Source organism: Syngnathoides biaculeatus, chromosome 13, assembly GCF_019802595.1.
Source record: "Syngnathoides biaculeatus isolate LvHL_M chromosome 13, ASM1980259v1, whole genome shotgun sequence".
Lineage (NCBI taxonomy): Eukaryota > Metazoa > Chordata > Actinopteri > Syngnathiformes > Syngnathidae > Syngnathoides > Syngnathoides biaculeatus.
Window position 1 is genome coordinate 11323997 of NC_084652.1, and position 21772 is coordinate 11345768.

Genomic DNA, 21772 nt, shown 5'->3' on the forward strand with positions numbered 1-21772 from the left:
AGACGCACTTCAGAGATTTGCACATGGCTTTATTATGGTCGATAATACAGTAGTCATAAAAATACATATGCGAAATATTATTGGGACTTGGGTGCAAACTGCAGTGTCTTAAAATAGAATCAATCTTTTTTTTTCGTGTGTATGTCTGTCAGTTTGGATGATGCAGTCAATCGTCTCCAGCCATTAAGACCCATACAGGGGTGGGGGGTGTTACTGGAGCGTAAAAAAAAAAGGGGGGGGGGGCGTGATAAATAAATAGGAGATGAGGCGTGAAATGTGAGCTGCTTGTGAGTTGAGACCGAAGAGTTTTGTGCTTGCGCTGAGAGGCAGACTGGGACTTGTTGTTCTTTTGATGAGCATCGCAACAAAATCACTAGTCTTCCACTCAGCACTCAGCGACACGTCCTCATTTTTCCTCCTCTGCTTGTGCTCTGGAAGGAAAAGGAAGTCAATAAATAAGTTTTATATGCACGTATAAGGTACACAATCGCAACATTTTCCATTTAAAGGGAGAAAAAACAAAGTAAATTGAGAACAACCATTTTTGCAGAGTCCATTTTGTGACTTCTTTTTTCAAATAAGTACCTAGTCATGCATTTATATATACACTGGTCGTACATGTTTATTTTTTTGTGCGGAAACTGTCACATATTAATATTTTTTGGCACATATTTGCAGAACTTTGAGACATATTTCTCATTTATTCATTATTTTTTAACCTATCCATGACTTGTATAATGTATTATTATAGGGTATATATATTTTTTTTATCTTATCACCTGCTTCTCCACAGAAGCCCTTGTGTTTTCATATATTTTTAAATGCCAATCATACGGATGTTTATGGATGACTTATATATAAAATTTTAAGAATTATATTTTACATTGAACACAAGGAAATGCATAAAAAAATAAAACAAAAACAATCAAATCAAATGATTTTAATTGCTTTTTTTAAATCAAGTATGATATTTACAGTCATGAAAAAAATTGGCACATCCTTGTTCAACTTTTTTTTTAAATTCCTTTTAAAAACTGCATGGTAAAACTAAAGGTATATTGCATGAAGAATATTGCATCATTACATATGATTTTGGTTATTATCAAGAAAACAACAGAGAGGGGCTTAGTGTCAGCTCAAACTGTCATGAGCTACTTCCCTTGTCATCGTTGTATTTGTCGCAAAAAAAATTGCTGTAGTTGTACCAGGCATTAAAAATTAACAAGAAACTGAAGAAACAAGACTATACTGACTATATTGTTTTATTTACATTTACAGAGTAAAAGGCAGTCAACAGAGCGTAGTGACCTAAACAAGACAACAAAATGACACCAAATCCACCAAGCATGGAGGAGCCTGACCAGTGAATGCTCTATAATTTCAACACTCAGAATTTAAAAATAAAGAGGTATCCAGGACATAAAAGGGGGAGAAAGGAAAAGCACAAGTATTAAATACCGTGTTGTACCTGTGTGAAATATTCCACAATTGATTGTGCATCAGAGCCTGACATCAGAAGCATGTGACTGAAAACTAATTTCTCTGTGAAGCGTCCTGACATTCCATCCTTCCTTTGTTGTTCTAATGCCAACCTTTCTGTCGCTCTCGGAAGAAGGAGGCCCAAAGAAAGAGAGGGAGGAGGAGGTGGAGGAGGAGAAGGAGGAATAAACAACAACAAGCATTTACAACCAGGTGGCAAACATGGAGGTTATAGAGCATGTTCCCTCCCGAGCGGAGAAACAGATTGCCCTGCATATCCAGTATGTTTCTGAGCTGCCTGGTAGCTATGCAACAAGACTGGGAGTCGGTGGAAGAGGAGGAAGCGGGGTGGGGGTGGGGGAGTAGAGTGGGGGGGGGGGATGGGAACCCGGGCACACTTTACTGTGAGCAGGGAATAAGGGAGCCTTTCCATTATCAAGTGTCGAAGGACACACATGTCACTAAAAAAGAAAAACATTCATATACGTGCAGGTGCTGTTCAAGCACCACTCGGCCGTGTCAATATGCAAACATGAAAATCAAAAATTATAAATAAATAAAGGTTGAAAAGGAAAAGAAGCCGCGTTGATTGGGAGCTGTCCACTGTGTCGGTGCTGAATGACGCCCTACTTTTTCCCTCCGCGTCCTTCTCGTGTAAAAAAAAAAAGAAAAAAGAAGCCACCTGTTGCTGCACGGAAGTTTTCTCACAGGGATTAAAAAATGAATATTAAAATAAACTCTCAGCGATGATACGCGCCATAGTATATGTCGGCGCTCACCTGGATTTTTCTCTTTTTTTTTTTTTTTTTTCAAATTTTTTTGTGTTAGATCTCGTCAAGCTGACGACGTGATGATAAACATTTCACCCATCGCTTGACATTTGATCTGCTGCTCTGCTTTTCAGGATTGGATTGCTTCAACGCTTCAATGCAACGTTGAGAAAGGATACTTCGCCATAAAATGAAATCAATAAAAGATCAACAATTTTCATGAGAAACGAGGCAAAGGAGAAGACTCACCGTTTCTGACATGATGTAACATCTGGATGAGCGGACTGAGGCTTCATTTGATCTCCTTCTGCTGGCTTCCTTTTTCATTTCTCTTCTTTCTTTTTTCGTTCTTTTATGGGGGGTGGGGGGTGGAGAGAGGAAATGCTGGACAACATGTGAGGCGACCACGGTGGTGTTACTGGGGAGGCTGCAGCGAGATGGATGGTTGGCTGTGTTTTTATATGTCTGCCGCCAGAAGACAAGAAAGGGGGCGGGGTCACGTCGACTGACGTCTGCACTACTGGGATTTTTTATTTATTTTTATTTATTTATTATTTATTTATTTATTTTTTATAAAATAAGACCTGTTGAGGGTGCGGCCCGAACCGAGGCAAATTACATTATGATTACCCAGATCACGGGCAATGAAAAAAAAGAGGCTTTTATACATAAATCTTGCTCATTCGCGATTGACTAATAATTTTTACGGAGGCAAAACAGGATGCATTATACAGCACTAATATGTGTCTTATCATGTAGCATACATATATGTTTTATAAGTATCAGTAAGAGGCATGTTATGAGGTTCTGGGTTCGAATCTGGGGTCTGGCCTTCCTGTGTGGTGTTTTTAAGTAAATTGGAAAAAGTCTATTTTGTCCATTAAGATTAATTTTAAGATGTGTATTGTTACATGAAGAACAGGGAAGACTGTTCCCCCTGTACAATGGTTCACAATAAAAATAAAAATGATAAAAAATTAGTGATGAATAGGCAGCATGGTGAAGCAGCTGGAAAGCATTGGCCTCACAGTTCTGAGGTCCCGGGTTCAATCTTGGACCCGCCTGTGTGGAGTTTGCATGTTCTCCCCATGCCTGCGTGGGTTTTCTCCGGGCACTCCGGTATCCTCCCACATCCCAAAAAACATACAACATTAATTGAACACTCTAAATTGCCCCTAGGTGTGATTGTGAGTGCGGCTGTTTGTCTCGATGTGCCTTGCGATTGGCTGGTGACCAGTTCACGGTGTAACCCGCCACCTGCCCCTTGACAGCTGGGTTAAACTCCAGCACTCCCCGTGACCCTTGTGAGGATAAGCAACTAAGAAAATGGATGGATGGATAGTAATAAATATCCCCTTCACATTGCCAATGTCTTAGTTGAGCGGAAGTTTGAATGTAAACGAACAACTGACGTTTTGTAACATCTATTAGCTTGTTTGTTAGCGAGTAACACAAGTGAAGAAGGGATGCCTCAAATTTCTTGCTTTGTCTATCCAATATGTGCTCATGATTGGCGAGTGACCAATCCAGAGCGCGCCTCACTCAAAAGTCACCTGGAAAAGGCTGCATCTCATCAGAAACCCGAACGAGGACAAACACAATAGAAAAAGGATGATGGAAGTTAAAATTGAGGCACTGAACCACAGCTAAGCAGTACAGGAAATAATGACCATAATGTATGATAAAATGCTGTATTATAATAATAGATCAGGCTTCCTCAAGTTTCGGCTTTTCTATTGGGTCACCGATTGTCTGGATAAGTAGGCCGACAATTTTGTTATTTCAATGTCGTCAGCGCAGAGGTTAGCGGTGAACACGTCTGCCTCGCAATTCCGAGGTTCCAGCTTGCAATATAAAATATTTCGTATTTGCGTGTGAAGTGCAAAGCAGCTCGATTCCGCTGCCAATCCCAATCCAGCAAAGATCTTATTTCAAAGCTCATTTTACACATTTGGATTTTGTGTACTTAAAAAGCCTCAAATCACAACTAATGCGGCGGCGTAAAAGCATTCACGTTTTACACCGAAGCGACCCAACAGTGCGGATCTATTTTGTGTGGTTCTATGCAAAGGACAAGCTTTGTGTTCAGCATTCAAGGCCCTTCTGAACTCATGAATATCAACAACTTCTGCTTCGTAATCTTTTTTCCCTCCTTTTGTGATTCCAGAAAGCTATTTCAATCATCTTTGACTTTCATATGTTCCACTTCCACCCAAATGAAAGATGCTCAAATACATACTGTCCTCACAAAATATACTAATACATAGAATACTCCATGTTTCTTGCTCAAGGGGTGTCCTGTCTTCAGTTTGGCAGGACCAAACTTGTACAGAAATTGTTTTTTTTCCCCCCACTTCAACATACATAAATATTGCCCCACCCAAACAAATTCCTTCTTAATAATAAATGTAAATAAATACAATAATAGTTTTAGCATATACTTAAAAATGTGCATGCCGCAGTTATGATTTCCTGCAGTATATAACAATAAATTGTTGGGTAAATTCTGTTCAAGTTTTTTGGGGCAAAAAATGATATCGTGATAGTAAATTAAAAATGACTTGGGGAACTGTAATCTATATGTAATAACACGAGTTTAGCATACATTCCCAGTGGCGCCTTGAGAAGTTTAATTTGTTCTGTGACCACGCTATGGGAAATCATATTTAGTTGAAGCAAATGTAAATGCTAATCATGTGTTTGTCATGAGCAAGGCTTGGCCACTGCCAAGAGGGGCGTGGCCAGGCCACTGCCCTGGGCGGTGACACCTGTCACCGGTCACATCTGTTTCACATTCGGACTGTGATTAAACAGTTAGTTGCCTTGCGTTAGTGAGTTGCATTCACTGCCTGTGGGACTCTCCGCTTCTACGCATAAGTTAGAGTAACCCTCGTCACAGTGATTCTTTGTCCTTTTGTTTGATCCTGTCCTGTTGAGTTTGATAGTTTGCCCCATAGTCGTTGGACCTTGCTGTGTGTCTTTTGGATCCCGCCTAGCCTAGCGTTTCTGTGCCTCTGCCTTGTCGGACTGCTACACCATGTATGACCGAGTTTCTGGAATAAACCACATTGAACATTATGCCTCTGCCTCGAAGTCCTGCATTTGGGTCCGCCCCCGTACCAGAGGTTCTTGGCAGTGTTCCAGCCTCGCCAAAAACATTTTTTCCCGTTTTTTTTAATTTTATAATAAGAAATCTCAATAATATTGTACTTCAGAAAAGCATTAAGCAGTTTGTGCATTATGATTCATTTATTCTAGCTCTTTCTGGTGTCTGCGACTTGGCCACCGGGCGGCAGTATAAACAAATTCCTCCAGACAAATGAAGAGTTTCACTCTAACTGTAATCTGCAGTACTGTATATTTTGCAGTTCCATCCAACCATTTTCCGAGCCGCTTACCCTCACAAGGGTTGCGCGAGTGCTGAAGCCAGTCCCAGCAGTCATCGGGCAGGAGGCAGGTTACACCCTGAACTGGTTGCCAGCCAATCGCAGGGCACATGGAAACAGACAACATTTGCACTCACAATCACACCTTGGCGAAATTTAGAGACTCCAATTAACGCATGTTTTTGGGATATGGGTGGAAAACGGAGTGCCTGGAGATAACCCAGGCAGGTATGGGGAGATCATGGAAAATCACCACAGGCGGGGTCGGGATTTGAACTCCGGTCGTCAGAACTGTGAGGCCAAAGCACTACAGCTCCACCACTGTGCTGCTCTTTTTTCAGTTTTTTGTTTGCAGATAATAAAGAATGTATATGCCTGCGTGAATTGTTATATTGTCTGTCTGCATGTGTTTCTTCACCGTTTGTGTTGAAATATCAGTTCCATAATACATTATAACATCGCCACATACTATAGATCCTATTAAGTTAGCCCAACTATGACTTTTCCCACCGTGCTACCATGAAGACAATGGACTTAAGGCCACAGTTTTGAAGTTGGTTTGAATTCACAAACTGCTTTTTACACTCAAAATGGGAAACGCACTTGACAGATCAAAGCCTCTTTTTGAAGATTTTTTTTTTGCACTTTCTGATGAACTGCTGCTTTTTTTTTTAAGTGAGGTGAGCCGAGTTGACTGCCACAGTGCAGCGCTTGTTTCTCAAATGTTCAAAAATCAATGAAAAAACAAAACTCACATCTCCAAAAAACTTGCAAGCAAGCTGCCACTGTTAAAAATCATAACCAGAATGAAGATGGGGCCCTTGAAAAAAACGAGTTTGATACCTCTTGAGGACCCCCAAAAATCAGACTTTTTTTTATTTTTTGTGCGGCAACATGAAGTGGACGTGATTTGTGTGTTGCATTCGAGACCTCTGGTGATAAAATTTCAACTCATGAATATCAACGACTTCTTGTCTGTAATCTTTTCCTGTCCTTTGTGTGATTACAGAGAGACATTTAAATCATCTGTGACATCTGCTGCGTGATAGGAGGCTCATCACATGGTGTGGAGGCTGTGGCGCAAACACCCCCGCCCCAACCCCCTTCGGATGAATACAAGGTGCTTCTGGGGTGAGAGTGTATTTGTAAATAAGGCACACGAGGGACCTTCTCTGCGCTCTATTCTGCGCATTGGGGAAAAAAGAAAAGGCCTGGGTGGCTGTGGCTATTATTTATTACAAAACCCTTGTTCCTTTGATACGGCCCTGGGAGCTAGTTAACAATGAGGCTCGAGAGTCAGGCTTAAGGGAGGAACCTGGAGGATGCTGCCGGGTTTTAGTTGGATAACGAACATCACACTCTGTACCTCTTGATAGAAACATCAGGAGGTAGGATTATGCTTAGCAGTGATCCCCCCCCCCCCTCCAACCCCCGAACCCCGACCCCCACCCTCACAGCTTTCTGTATTTAATGCGAACATCAACCCACCGCCAAGAGCAAAAGACGACAGAGGGCATTTGTTTGATCGTTACAATGGGCAAGACGTCTTACTTAGGTGACGTTATAATTGGCCCTGAAATGGAGAAACGCGCCTTCATTATCATTTTTAAATTCTGTACCATCTTAAATAGCGACGACATGATTGATTTTTGGCAAAAGAAAATTGGGTGTCATCACTGTCACACTTTACTCAGCCTTCGAATGAAAATGTAACATTTTACTGGGGCCTTGAAGAGTTCCAATGAGCAGTCGGTGTTACCACAAAAAAAATATTACAAAAAGCCTACCAGAACATCTGAGCTTGATTTGGCACTATCAGAAGCACTTTAATTGGTGGCAGCTGTGTGCTGACTCTAATTTATGATTTGTGATTGGTTAATACTGAACACGATCACGGGCCCAGTTATGGGAGGGTGTGCGCACTAGTACAAACACATTATCTCAGTTGTTGATATGTATCCCCCCCCCCCCAAAAAAAAAAGAGATACAGTGGAAGGAGGAACGGTGGCTCAGCCGTTGGCCTCACAGTTCTGAGGACCCGGGTTTGATCCCAGCTTCGCTTGTGTGGAGTTTGCATGTTCTCCCCGTGCCTGCGTGGGTTTTCTCCGGGTACTCCGGTTTCCTCCCACATGCAACAATAATTGGACATTCTAAATTGCCCCGAGGTGTGATTGTGAGTGCGGCTGTTTGTCTCGATGTGCATGTGTACCACCCTGCCTCCTGCCCCGTTGACAGGTGGGATAGGCTCCAGCACTCCCGCGACCCTCGTGAGGATAAGCAGATAAGAAAATGGATGGATACTTAACGGGACAACATTGAAAATAACGCACTTGGCTACAAAATAAAAGCATCAGTTTCCTGCTTATATAATAGTGTACATTAACAAAAGTGAGTACGCCCCTTTGTGAAAATGTCAAAATCGGGAACAATACTGTTTTTCTGAAATGTTAGAGGTGCACTGACATTTGTGTGAGGGAAGGATGAACAACCATTCACACACATCCACCATGCTGGCCATATACTGTACACATCATGTATACGAACATATCATTTGAAGATGCAAAATATGAATACATTCATATAGTCTATATGTATATATAGTCATCAATACTCCATCCATCAATCCATTTTCTTTGCCACTTATCCTCACGAGGGAGTGCTGGAGCCTATCCCAGCTGTCAACGGGCAGGAGGCAGGGTACACCCTGAACTGGTTGCCAGCCAATCGCAGGGCACATCGAGACAAACAGCCGCACTCACAATCACACCTAGGGGCAATTTAGAGTGTCCAATTAATGTTGCATGTTTATGGAATGTGGGAGGAAACCAGAGTGCCCGGAGAAAACCCACGGAGGCACGGGGAGAACATACAAACTCGACACAAGCGGGTCCGGGATTGAACCCGGGTCCTCATAGCTGCGAGGCCAACACTTTCCAGCTGATCTCCACCTTGCTGCCACTTATCAATACTCAAGAGATTGAAAATGAATCTAAAAGAAAAAAAGGGGAAACCTGACTCAAAGTGGCGATTTTTGAGAGAGTTGTGGTGTTGGTCATTAGTCACGCTTTATAAAAATTAAATGTCAATTTGCAGTCTACAGGGGGGACAAAGTGAGGCCTTGGGATGTTTCGTAGCCGTTCACATCTTTATGGCTGGAACTAATGAGGCCCGTATAGAGAATAAACGTCTAGCCACCCTCACGGCTTGAGATAAAGACCATCTACGATATGGGACTGACGTCTTCTGGCAAGTGTTTAACCCGAGTTTCACCTTGTAGGTAACTTGGTTAGGGTTGATCGTAAAGGGGCTGGAAAAAGAAGTCCAACCCTCAATTGGATATCACGACGGCGCCCTCTGGTGGTCAATTAGAGCCCATGCTACTTTTTATACCATTATTAACATACATTCTGGTCAATATTTTTTCGTTTGTTTTTCAATTAGTTTTAAGGTTAAGGTTAAGGTTACAACAGCATTGAAATTACTGAATTCGACTGCAATTTATATTATTTTTTGTCCGCAACAACCAGAACGTCCTATAGAGTGCAAACCTCAGAGGTTATTAGAAAAAGAGAGCGCCAAAGGAAGAATAAAAAAAACCTGTTAATTAATCCACACCCCAAATGCAAAAATGAATTCATCCACAGAATATAAAAAGATAAAACACCAGGGGGAGAATTGTACAAGATATGACGTTTTTAATTGCCCATTACCTGAGTACAGAAATAGACGTTATTGAACATTCAAAGTGTAAGTCAAGTTGCGAATAAGTACGCTGACGTTCAAGTGGCATCAAACTGCTTTTCTCCACTCGTGTTAACTGAACCAAGCATGCCGTTACTGTACAAGAACTTCATAACACAACACAAATAAATAGCAATTATTGTAAATGTGGCACGCTCGTTGACTCGGCAATCAAACAGTCCAGTCAAAATGCGGGAGGGGAGGTTTGCGGATGATACATATGGAAGCGGTCCCGCGGAAGCACAAACGCAAAACAAGCGCCTGCACGTAAATATCACAAGTCGAACGTCATAAAATGAACAAAGCAGAGTATTTTTTAACGTGGAGCTAATTGTTTACATTGTAAGGCTTTAATTGTTGTTGTTAATGAGCCTGTTTAAACTTTCTGGTGGATGGTGAGGCTTAACTTTCTCACTTTTGTGCTTTCTCAAACAACACACACTCGTTTTGTTTTGGCACGATTAATTAATGCAAGACTCGCTCCTATATTTGCAAACCCAAACCCCCTGAAGGCAAACCCAAATTCCACAGATTTAACCAAAATTTGCAATTTCACAATTATACGACAAACACAAAAGTAATCATATACTAAAAAAATGCTGTACAGGTACATAAAAAAAATTACCAAAAATAAATTATTAAACAATTTAAAAAAAAAATTAAAAAGGACAAACTGAATATTTTGCAGTTATGCACAATTGGGTCTTGTGTTCCGTGATCATTGAATACTACGTGAGGCTGCGGGGATTGTATAATAGTCTGCAGAAAACTGATGTCAAATACTTAACGTCAGAACATGATGCATGCAAAACATTTTCCCATTTCTCCTCCGCAGTAGTGCTGAGTGCGCTCACTACCGGATCCTGGTGAACAGGTTGAGGACTGACACGGACTCCTGAAAGGAGGACAGGGGTGGGTGGGTCAAAATATACTCAAAAGATCAAGAACAAAATTAAAAACACACCCAGAAACTATAAAAGCTATCCATCCATCAACTTTCTTTGCTGCTTATCCTCACGAGGGTCACGGGGAGTGCTGGAGCCTATCTGAGCTGTCAACGGGCAGGAGGCGGGGGACACCCTGAACTGGTTGCCAGTCAATTTCAGGGCACATTAAGATAAACAGCCGCACTCACAATCACACCTCGGGACAATTTAGAGTGTCCAATTAATGTTGCATGTGTTTTGGGAGAACATGCAATCTCCACACAGGCGGGGTCGGGATTGAACCTGGGACCTCAGAACTGTGAGGCCAACACTTTACCCGCTGAACCACCGTGCCACCATTATACAACTATCCACGGTTTAAAACTAAAACAGTTTACTTAAATGTAGGAATATAAAAAAGCGCATTTAAATAAACACTACTTAAAACAAAAGTTTTCAAACAGTATTTGTGAAAATAAACATTGTAAAAGATTCAATTCAGCTGGACTTTACTTGAAAGTGAAATAAAACTGAACTGTTTTAAAATCAATTTTATAAAAGCCCTGTACTGAATATATATTTTTAAAGCAGGATAAACATTTAAATGCGGCACTGTGGATCAGCTGGTAAAGCGTGGGCCCCTCAGTTCTGAGGTCCCGGGTTCAATTCCGGACCCGCCTGTGTGGAGTTTGCATGTTGTCCGCGTGGGTGGCCTCGGGCACTGCGATTGGCTGGCAACCAGTTCAGGCTGTAGCCCGCCTCCTGCCCGTTGATAGCTGGGATAGGCTCCAGCACTCCCCGTGAACCTTGTGAGGATAAGTGGCTAAGAAAATGGATGGATGGATATAAACTCTTGAATTGAGTACTTCCTTTCCAAACCACCAGACAGAGGGAGCCGGCTTACTCCTAGTGGGACCACATTTTGCTAATCACAGGTCTATTTTTTTTATTCTTTAAATATGCAGAGAACCACAGCATATACGATTTTTGGCATTTGTAGATTTACCTAATTACTGATTTTCTTGTGGGGTAAAAAAAAAAAAAAAAGATACTCCCCAAACGCCGCCTCATCCACATTTTGTTTTTCTGACCCGATGCACCTACTTATTCGTGGTTTGATTTGTTTTTCCAATTTCTTTTTCCCCACGGCGATTGCAAAGGACTGCCAAATTATTTCCGAATTTTAGCTCTTTGCGGCCAACTTGGTTCAAATCCCCTGCAAACGGCGCAGAGGGTCCACCGTGGTCGCGTATGCTGGCGAAAAAGCCACAAACTATCACTGCATGTGCTTCTCACAGGCATATTGTTGTGAAGCACTTCCCTCTTCTTTGACAGTCTGAAATTGGCTTGCTACTCAGGATTTGACATCTGATGTTGATGCACTTGAACAAAGCTCGAGCAAAGTAAGCCTACTTTTCATATAAAAATGCCATGCCACCTTTGCCCTGTGAAGAATACATTTTTAGTAAAATGAATGCCGACTATAGAAATAATTTAAGAAACTGGATATTGCAAAATGTCAGTCAACAGCTTGATTTCAAAAGAGTTTGATTTGGTGGAATCTCTGCTTTGTCATGTACTGACAACTTGTCCGTATTTTTAAGTATACATTTACAGGGCTTGGGAACAACATTGCTCTTTCTGCATAGCTGCCACTTTTGTTCGAGCGGTGTGTCGAGTCTGTGGAGGTTTCAACGTAAATTCAGAAATTCATGTAAATATAACATGATTTGTAGATCTGTTAATATGATAGTTTTAATAAAACATAAGCAGGATGTAGAGCCACTTTGATCTCCAAGTCCCACGTCTAAATGATAACACGTAAAATTCAGTTTGCTCATGTAATTACAAATGAAATTATGACCAATAAATGTAATTATTTTTCAAATGTAATTGCAATTACTGCAATTTCCGGCCTACAAGCCGCGACTTTTTTCACATGGTTTCAACCCTGCGGTTTTTGTGGTGATGCGGCTAATTTGTGCGTTTTTTCTAACGGCCGCAAGGGGGCACTCGAGCGTAAAAGGTAAGAATGAAACTGGTGGAATATATGTGCCGAGGAAGGGACTTTTACCGGTCCGGCCCAGTTAGCGCTGCGCCAGCCTGTTACTGCCATGTCGCAACAATTTTTACCGGTATGTTTTCTTTTTTTAACCGGCTCTGTTAGTGTGGTGCTACCATTAGCGTCAGCGTGGAGGCGCTAGCATTAGTGTTAAACTTTCTGTGTACCATTTTTCTTTGTAAATATCTCGTATTTCAATGTGGGCACTTGCGACTTTTACAAAGCTGTGGCGTATGTGTGTACCAAATGGTGTTTCCTTTACAAATCTACTGGGTGAGGCTTACAACCAGGTGCGCTTTGTAGGCCTGGAATTACGGCATTTGCACCAACCCAAAGGGAAACAATTGGAATTGTCATTATGTGTAGATAATAAGGCCATAAATACTTTGCTCAGGCCCAGGAGAAATAAAATTGGGATGAACGTGGTCCTTCAAATGAAGTGAGATTGAACACCCATGTAAATCAAAATAAGCAACAACAAAAAACATGAGTACCTTAGTGGATCTCATCTTGCTAAAGACATTCCAGAAGCGGAGCGTTTCATCTCCGGCCCCCGTCACGATGGCCTCTCCGTCGGGGGACATGGCCTGCACACAAGTCGGCATTATACTTACTCATTTATGGGCGCGTTCATGTTTTTCAGACATTTGTAAATACTGACCAGGTAGAGAACTCTGTAGGAGTGCCCTGTAAGTTTGGCCACCTGAGTGAGGGAGGGGTACTTCCACACCAGGATCTGGTTCTGCGAGTAACCGTGTGTGCTGACCTGAAACGCAAAACAAAGAGCATGTTTGAGCCAAATGCAGTAAGGACCATCATGTTTCAAGTTTTGAGGGCGAGCAGTGTTGGGAAGTAAAGTACAAGCACTTTGTTACTGTACTTCAGTATATTTTCCAGGTAACTGTAATACATTATTCTTGTGATGACTTTTCAATTTTAGACATTCCACATACAAGTTTTACAAAGCCAAATGTCAGGTGGTGATGTGGTATCAGTTCATACTCTATTGGACAATTGGTACCAGTACCAATACTGTATTGGCGTCTTCTGAGTATTGTATATAACTGACTTTTGCATGCAAGTAATATTCAGGTTGTACTATTTTTGGGAGTAAAGGAGTTTTTTTTTCCCATCTTGCAATTGTGATGAAAGTGTTTTATTTTAGTATTTCTTATGCAGTTAAATGTTGTTCAAAAACATCCATCCATCCATCCATTTTCTGAGCTGCTTATCCTCACAAGGGTCGCAGGAGTGCTGGACCCCATCCCAACTATCTTGGGGCAGGAGGCGCAGTTTACTCTGAACTGGTTACCAGCCAATCGCATAGCCAATGTATTTTTTCACACAAGTATCTTTATTTCTACTTAAATACAGAGTGTAAGTACTTTTGCAGACTCACCAGTTCGTTGGTGTGCTTGGACCAAGCCAGGTTGCACACCTGGGAGCCCGTGTCGGTGCAGTACAGGGGCTGGCCCGTCAGAGTGTTCCAGAAGCGGATGCAGCGGTCGGCGGTGCCCCCGCCGGAGGCCAGCAGGCCGTGCTGGTGGGGGGACCAGGCGATGGCCTTGACTGCCGCCAAGTGCTCGGTGTACTGCTGCATTGGGAGGACGCTCGAATGGTTCCACACAAGCAACTGCCAACATTAGGAGGGCCTTGATAAATACATTTATAGTGCTACATCGACTTATGAGTTTATTCTTTTCGTGGCCGAGCTCATAACTTAATATTAAAACGCTCCCAGCATGCTTTGCGGCAGTAAGGAGGTTGGAGAGGATGTAAATAGCGTTTAAAGTGCATGTTTTGAGTCATTATTTTGTTATTTACTACTTATGCAATTCTGTTTGTTGTGCAAATTTTAGTTTTGATGTGACACCGTGAGCGTGTACATCATCAGTTATGACCCTGTGGGAAAATGTAAGCTTTTTCTGCTTATGGATGTGAAATGCAATTGTTCCTCATTGCCGCGTGTGCGCTATCATATGGTACCTTAGATACACACTAAAACACATGTTAGCATAAATGCTAACAATGTTGCTGCACTTCCTAAAAAAGAAAAGACTGAAATTGTTTCAATTTACATGTCGTTAAATAAGTCTTTTTGTACTTCTGGATTTTGAATACACATTTTTCTAAGTTACTCTACCCAGTGTGAGTGGGACTATCTCTATTTTAATCAGATTTTTGGGGAACCATCACACCCTTAGTGAAATGATTGTTATGTGGCTTCACCATCAGAACCGGCACCGCGTCGAAACTTGACACCCTAGCTTGAACTATGCAAATACATTTCCTGTATACCTTGTTATCGTTGCCGCCAGACGCTAAGAGCTGATGGTCCGTGCTCCACTTCAGCCCGCACACTTCCTGTCGGTGTCCCTGCAGCCGGCGTTCCGACTGGAGAGGCGGGGCTCTGATGTCCCGCTGCAGGATAACCCGATCGCGGCTGCCGGACGATAGCTGGTCAGCGTTCCACGCCAAGGCACCTAGCGAGGGTACGAAGAGAAGATGAGACAATGAAAACCAATGAAATGATCGAAGGTACATGGGGGGGACGGGTCCTTGGTTTATGACCGAGTTCTATTCTTACAGCGGTGACGTAGCCAATAAGTTGGTACATCACAGTCGGATTATCCAATTTGTTCCAGCTACACTTGTTGTCAGTGCTACTGTATATAAATAAAGTTGAGTAAACTACAGGTAACTTTAATCTTATTTCATGCTCATCTTACATTGGCATTAAAAATAAATGATGGGAAATACAACTGAACGCTACAGAGTCAATTCATGATTTAACAAGGAGGGCAATTACTTTTCCCCACAGAGGGCGGGTCGCTATGAATAAGGAAAAAATGTAGTTAAAGATTGCATTTATGTTTACTTGGGATCTCCCTGACTGCTATTCACGTTTTATTGAAGTAAAAAAATTGAGAAATTTCACGGCAGTGTCTGTTGGTACCATCATAAGCTAAGAACCCCCTGCGTTCATTTTTTTCCCCATCCTGAAATCACCACAGCTTCCTTCGCTCGGCCTTTCAACTCACCCACTCTGGCCGTGTGTCCCTCGAGTGCAGAGAGCTTCTTCCCCGCGGCGGAATCCCAGATTTGAACGTACCCTTTATGAGTCCCCACAGCGACGAGGTTGCCCTTAAAATTAGAAACAAGCCCAAATACGCCTGAGAGCTGAACAATTCGATGCAATTATCTGGGATACACATTCTACGTTGCCTAAATGGATTGAATTGTTTAACAATTGATTGATTATGCTTGAAGTTTAAAGACAACATTCCTAATATCCACCACCTTGCTTGTACCAGAAGAATTATCAGAGATTTGATGGAAAAACCAACCCTTTCTGACCAGCCCACCGATGTAACAGAGTCTCCTTCTACAGAAAGGTCGCACAAACGCGTCACCTAAAAAGACGGACACAAGGAGAAACACAAGGCATATAAACATTGAACCCCATATGCAAGTTCTGTTTAGGCCCATTTTGACAATGAAGATGCTCCCTCTTTTTGTCATTGGGCTCTTTTTGGGACAAGAGTTAATGCGACAATAGGTGATTAGGATTTTTTTCTAATTAAGCCGCTTCATCCGATTGTGCAGGTAAGAAGTAATAATTCAGGTCTCTGTATATGATTTAAGTACTGGATAGAGATCTTTTTTTCCCCCGGTAATGTGTTTAACTGTATTGCATTGGTGCTTTGCGATCTACATTTTTAGTCCCTAGCTGAAGGGGGTGCACCTATAGATTATTTTAGCATTTGGGTATTACGCAAAAAATTCCAATGAATAATTGAGTTATTGGATAAAATATAGTTGTGCTTCTTAATAGATTTAATAAACCCTATGTGCATATACATAGCGAAAATCTCTTTTTCAGAGACTGATGACACACACCTGACTGGTGCAGGCACTCCACAGGTACACACACGTGCCCAGTCCCACACTGAGCACATTGAGTGAGGACCAGTCCACCAGGTTGAGGTAGAAGTCATCCTGAAGCTCTGGAGCATCAAGAACTTTGAAAGGTATTTTGGATATCTTGCGCATGGGTTTCCGCGGTGACCGGAGTAGTTTCTGGCTGCAAAGCGCAACAGATTGCTTAAGTGAGTGTGATCCTAAACCACTGAAGCTTCAAGAGAAAGAGGGGGGGGGGGGGGGGGGGTGTCACGGAGATAGTTACCTGTTGCTACTGACGGGTGATAAAGAATAAGGAGAGACTGCGTTTCCATCTTCTTCGAGAAACCTCTTAGTACTCAAAGAATACTACAAAACACAAGGAGCAGTTCTGCTCAGAAGTGTTTCAAAAGAAAATGTTGATTAACAGGATGAGATATTTCACTTTAAAAAGGCTCCTTCTGGTGGGAGTGGATGGCTGAAGACGGCGATCCTCAGACTGGGGGTCCTGGACTTTGTCGATACCGGCTCCCAGAAGCTCGTTCTTCAGCAGCGCGGAGTAAGCGAGACCGTCCGCTGTAAGCATACAAGGTGCAATCAGACCGATGAAATTAATTCCCTCAAAATCCTCCACGGTTTGCCGCTTTTCTCACAACTCTGCAGAATACCGAGAACGCACTCGGTTTATGTAAGCAGGACAAACAAGAGGGAGTCAAATGATTACGTTTGACTGTGTGGAAATGAGCACAGATAGCAGTCGGTCTTCAGGCTAAATAAAAAAAAGAAGAAATGCTGTCGAGCGCTGACTGCATTAGTAGTGACACACTATGTATTTGACTATCTGCACTCAAACGGTGAGCTTATGAAAAGCTCAAGGCTCATAAAGCGATAGTAGAATGAGCTTTGTCTTTATTTTGGGAGTGCAACGGTACCTTGACTTAAGAGTTTGATAAGCCCCAAAAAAATTAAGTTCAAACCTTCAACTATGCTTATATGTGTTAACTTTTTATTTCAAAAACATGATACAAACTCAAATAGAAAAAAATTAAAACATAAATAAGCTATACTGGAACTGTGTTGCCAGTCCAAAAAGGAATAAGAAAACTTTACCTTTGTTGCTGTCTGCTGTGCCATCTTTCGTTTTCCTGTTTTGATTGTGCGACTTTTCGATTTCCTACGCCGCAGCAACAAATAACACGTTAGCGCCGTCAACCGAGACCGCACACTTGATTTAGCAGAGCATTAACCATCACTTCGGGGAATCAACAAAGATTGATTGAGCTGACAGGTGCCACTTTGCAGGTGTTGCTGCAAACTCACATTGATGCGGTGGAAGTTGACGCTCCAGTTGGCGCCGGCTCGCGAAGGAATGAAGCGATCGCCGTGCTTGCTCGGGGACGACAGCGGGGAGCTGGCTGGTGAAAGAGCGCGAAGGGCGCCAGGAGATTTCTGTACAGGAGAGAAGACCAATTATGACCACAGGCAGTGATTCTCATGGTGTGATACGCAAGTTCTCGTTGGTGGTATGAGGAAAAAAAAGAAATCAGTGGCCAAATACAGTTCAGTTGTATTTGACTGGAGTTACATCCATCCATTTTCTTCAGCTTATCCGCGGTCAGGTTGTGTGTGTGTGTGTGTTTGGGTATTAGCTTTAGCAGCGAAGCCCAGACTTCCCTCTCCCCAGCCACCTCCTGCAGCTCTTAAGAGGGGATCCCGAGCAAGCCGAGAGACATGCTCCCAAACCGTTAAGGTTAATGTTATGTTGCCTCCTATATCTAAAATACAGAATTAGGTTTTTGTGCACTGTATTGTCTGTGCTTTCATTCTGGATCAGGCTGTGCCAAGGTGGAATTTTAAAATGACACTCCATCTCATCCTGCACTTTCTACTTTGGCTTCAGACCAGACCTTTCCCACTCAGAAAAGACAAAATCTCGTCCAGTTTAACCACTTTTTGTTCGATTATTCACATACTCTGACAGTCATTCCATCGTAAAACAACAGCATTTCTTTTCTAATTTTCTACATTAACATCGAAAGTAAACATAAGCAGCATGTCTAGCTCGTCTTTGTTCTACGATGGCCGGACTGTGTTGCTCACTAAAGCAGCGGCGGTGGACGCTGTAATTATAAAAACACATTGATGGTCTACGTAAGTACTGTAACATTTGTAATTATAAGTGTACGTCTTTAAGAGCGGGGGGTAAACTATGAAAAAGGGAGTGTGGTGGAGCAGCGGTCATTGTTAGAGAAAGTTCCGTGGGCTGCCGAAAAGAAACCAGTGGCTTCTTCTGTTCATTTTTTACAGTACGGATGTGAATTGTGCCAATGGATGTAACAACCAGTCATCCCTCACTCATTGAATCACATTGCAAAATGCCACAAAATGAACAGCTGTATGTTGTACTTCCAATTTGCATTGGATTTTTAATTTAGTTTTTTTGCTTGCATAATATCTGCAAAGAGACTGCATCAGCGGTGCACAATTGCGCAGACGCGCAGTTTAGAGGGTACATTGACTGACGTCTTTTTTTTTTTTTTTGGGACGCCGTCGACCAGTCGATGGCGATCGACGCTTTGAGCACCCCTGCTGTAGATGGTGACGTTACATCATTTTACATTTAAGCACACCACATCTTTTGAATAGAGGATAAAGATGAGGTGGTGAGTCTCAGCTTGTCACGTTGATTATGAGGCACAGAAATGCCATTTCAGATGGATTTCCAGATGGTGCATTTGTCCAAGGCGTAAAAACCAATAGACATTAAAAGCCACAAAAGAAAACCACTTAAGACGTTATGGTCTTCTTTAGTGATGCCATCAATTGTGTGCAGTAATGCACGCTGTCCACCAGGCTAAAGTGATTTGCTGCTTTACAGAAGTCTTTGGGTGGGGCTACCACCAGGATGTACAAGTAAAACCATTACATGTCACATCCAAGTCAATATTGTGTATGTCGTACTTACCACTGGGCTGGCATTCGCATTGTGGATGTTGATTTGCCTAAGAAGCCTGGACTCATAGTCCTGATCCATAACGCCTGAAAACAGGTTATCGATTAATCCAATCATAATACAATCCATATCTCTCAGTTTCTCTTGTAGCTCCAGTTAATAAACAGTGATTCTTAACCAGCGTGCTTGATGCTCGTTTTCAGAGTAGAGCAGTGTCAAGTACGTATGTAGCACCGGTCTCAAACTCAAGGCCCAGGGGCCAGATCCGGCCAGCCGCATGATTTTATGTGGCCCTCGAAGGCAAATCATTCGTATCAACTTCCAAGATTTAAGTTAAAATCCCTATCAAAATTTCAAATGGTCACATCATATAAATGATAAAATTGAGATATTACAAGCGTTTTTGTGTTACAAAACAACAAGAGTTGAAAAACCCATTACTCTTGAGTTCTAATTCCAAAACTGGTTCATAAATTTCAGATGAAAATATGATGAGGGAGTCAAAAATGTTTATGGTTTCGCAGTCATAAGAGCCCTCTGAGGAAAACCGTAGATAAAATGTGGCCCATGACAAATATGAGTTTGACACCCCTAGTATATAGTAATTAGGGCTGTAAATAGCGATTACTTGAATAACTAAATAACCTATCAATTATTTTTTTCAATAAATGGGTCAGATTTAAAAAAAACATTTAAACTTTTCATCCCTTTCATATTAATCCTGCAGAAAATACAGAAGTAAATGTAAAAAAAAGCAAACGTTTGTAACTGTATTATTTTGATTGTACATAAACTCAAAAATGCATTGCCAAAGTATCAGATTGGCCTCGGTCTCCGCTGATACTCAAAATCAAGTGACTCAACTGGGATGCAATAAATAAATAAATTTAACATCCATAATTATTTCAGTACTCATACTTTTTAAGACAATTTTGTTTTGTGGTGTCCTGCGTGAATTTCGTGATGTAAAATGGGTACCAAAGTTAAAAAAGGTTAGGAAACATTGAATTAGATAGTAAATCAGGTTCTTTATCTCTACACCAGTCCTTGGGTTAATAATCAATACTTGCGATCCATTGTTAATTAGAGTCGCCAAATCGAATAGATTTTGTTACTGATATAGTAGTTAGAACAGAAAATAGTGTCTGGGTCGCTATTCATGGATAATGTAAACCAGTTATCATATTGTGGTAAGAGTATTGTCACCAGTGGGACACAGGCTCCCCCTAGTGAGAAGTACAAGAATCACTGTATTGAATGTTCAAATTATGCATAAATATACACCGGCTTCAACTTTTAATCTATTACAGTAGATTTACTGAGTACAATTTGATTGTATTTAGCATCCAAGTACATTTGCAATTCATTATTTAGAAACATTTATTTTCAAACATTTTATTAGTCTTTTTTTTTTACTTTCATGGTGAATATATTTGAATTATTTAAGTAATTTTATATATTCCTATATTTAGGCACGGAACTAGTATTTAAATGTTTACAATGTTAGTGGCAAAACATTATTTCATTATTATTATGGTGAGCTAATAATTTCTAGGTTATAATTTCAATGGTATTTTTATTGTCTTGTCAGTACTAAGTTAAGAAGCATGCTCAGACACCTCTTTACAAAATGTTATGTGTCACACTAATTTTGATTACGTTTTTATCCACCCCTTAGGAAGAACGTCCATTATTTCAAAAGTGTTGGAAAGAAACAAGAGTACACTGCAATCGTTGTGTTGTTGCGAATAACGCATTCGGAAAGAACTGGTTTTTTTTTTTGGTTTTTTTTTTCCAGAAACAACTCACATAAACACCCAATAAAAGACATCTTTCACACACATTAGCTTCAGAAACACACAGGAAGATCAAATTCAAAATTTCTGCTTTCAGTCATGCATAAGGGAACGAAAAAAAATAAATGTACAGTATTCGTTTTCACCCAATTCAAGCGGAAGTAATCGTACATGTCAGACGTCTCATCTGTCAACATAATGCGAATGTTCAAACAATCTTTCCAGTGGTAATGCTAATGAAAGGTGGCTACTGCTAGCCATCCTAGGCGACCTAAGCTGTCGAGGAACTTGGGCAAGCAACATTGTTTACAAGACACATTCGTATGTACACTCACCGTTCCCGGGGGGGAGAAAAAAAATCCTCCAACCCCACGCTCGGCACTGTTACCGTTGACAAAGCTCTTATGCAGCAAGTTATTTTGGTTGATGTAGTGGATAATTTTCTTCAGAGAAAGGGATCGGGCTTGTTTCGCTAAGCGCTGGAGCCGATGTCGCTGAGGATCACGGGAAAATGCGACGTCACGATTTTTGAATTTCGCATTTTCCGTTGCTAAGGAAACGTGTCTCTTGGTGCGACTCCTGCAAGAAAAAAATATTTTCAAAGTTTTCATTTTTTTTGGGGGGGCTGGGGGAAATGGAGTTGGAACGTCACGAAAAACATGCGTCCTTAAAATAGAAATAACAGCGTTATAGTATCAGCGCCATTTTGACTTCTTTCACAAAAGAAAATGTAAGGGTAAGTAAGTAAGTAAGGGTAAT

The 21772-nt window shown here is 41.5% G+C and overlaps 1 protein-coding gene across 1 annotated transcript; it reads right to left on the reverse strand.

Moving 5' to 3' along the window:
• Positions 1 to 9305: 9305 nt before the first annotated feature.
• LOC133511273 (fizzy-related protein homolog) lies at positions 9306 to 21537 on the reverse strand. Its single transcript, XM_061840035.1, has 14 exons — positions 21349 to 21537; positions 19230 to 19303; positions 17585 to 17713; positions 17375 to 17438; positions 16710 to 16840; positions 16551 to 16633; positions 16265 to 16448; positions 15712 to 15777; positions 15406 to 15508; positions 14663 to 14847; positions 13764 to 13997; positions 13026 to 13130; positions 12859 to 12951; positions 9306 to 10271 (listed from the first exon to the last, which is right to left on the reverse strand). The coding sequence occupies exons 2-14, from the start codon at positions 19296 to 19298 to the stop codon at positions 10230 to 10232; spliced, it is 1488 nt and encodes a 495-aa protein (XP_061696019.1). The 5' UTR covers positions 19299 to 19303; positions 21349 to 21537; the 3' UTR covers positions 9306 to 10229.
• Positions 21538 to 21772: the final 235 nt, after the last annotated feature.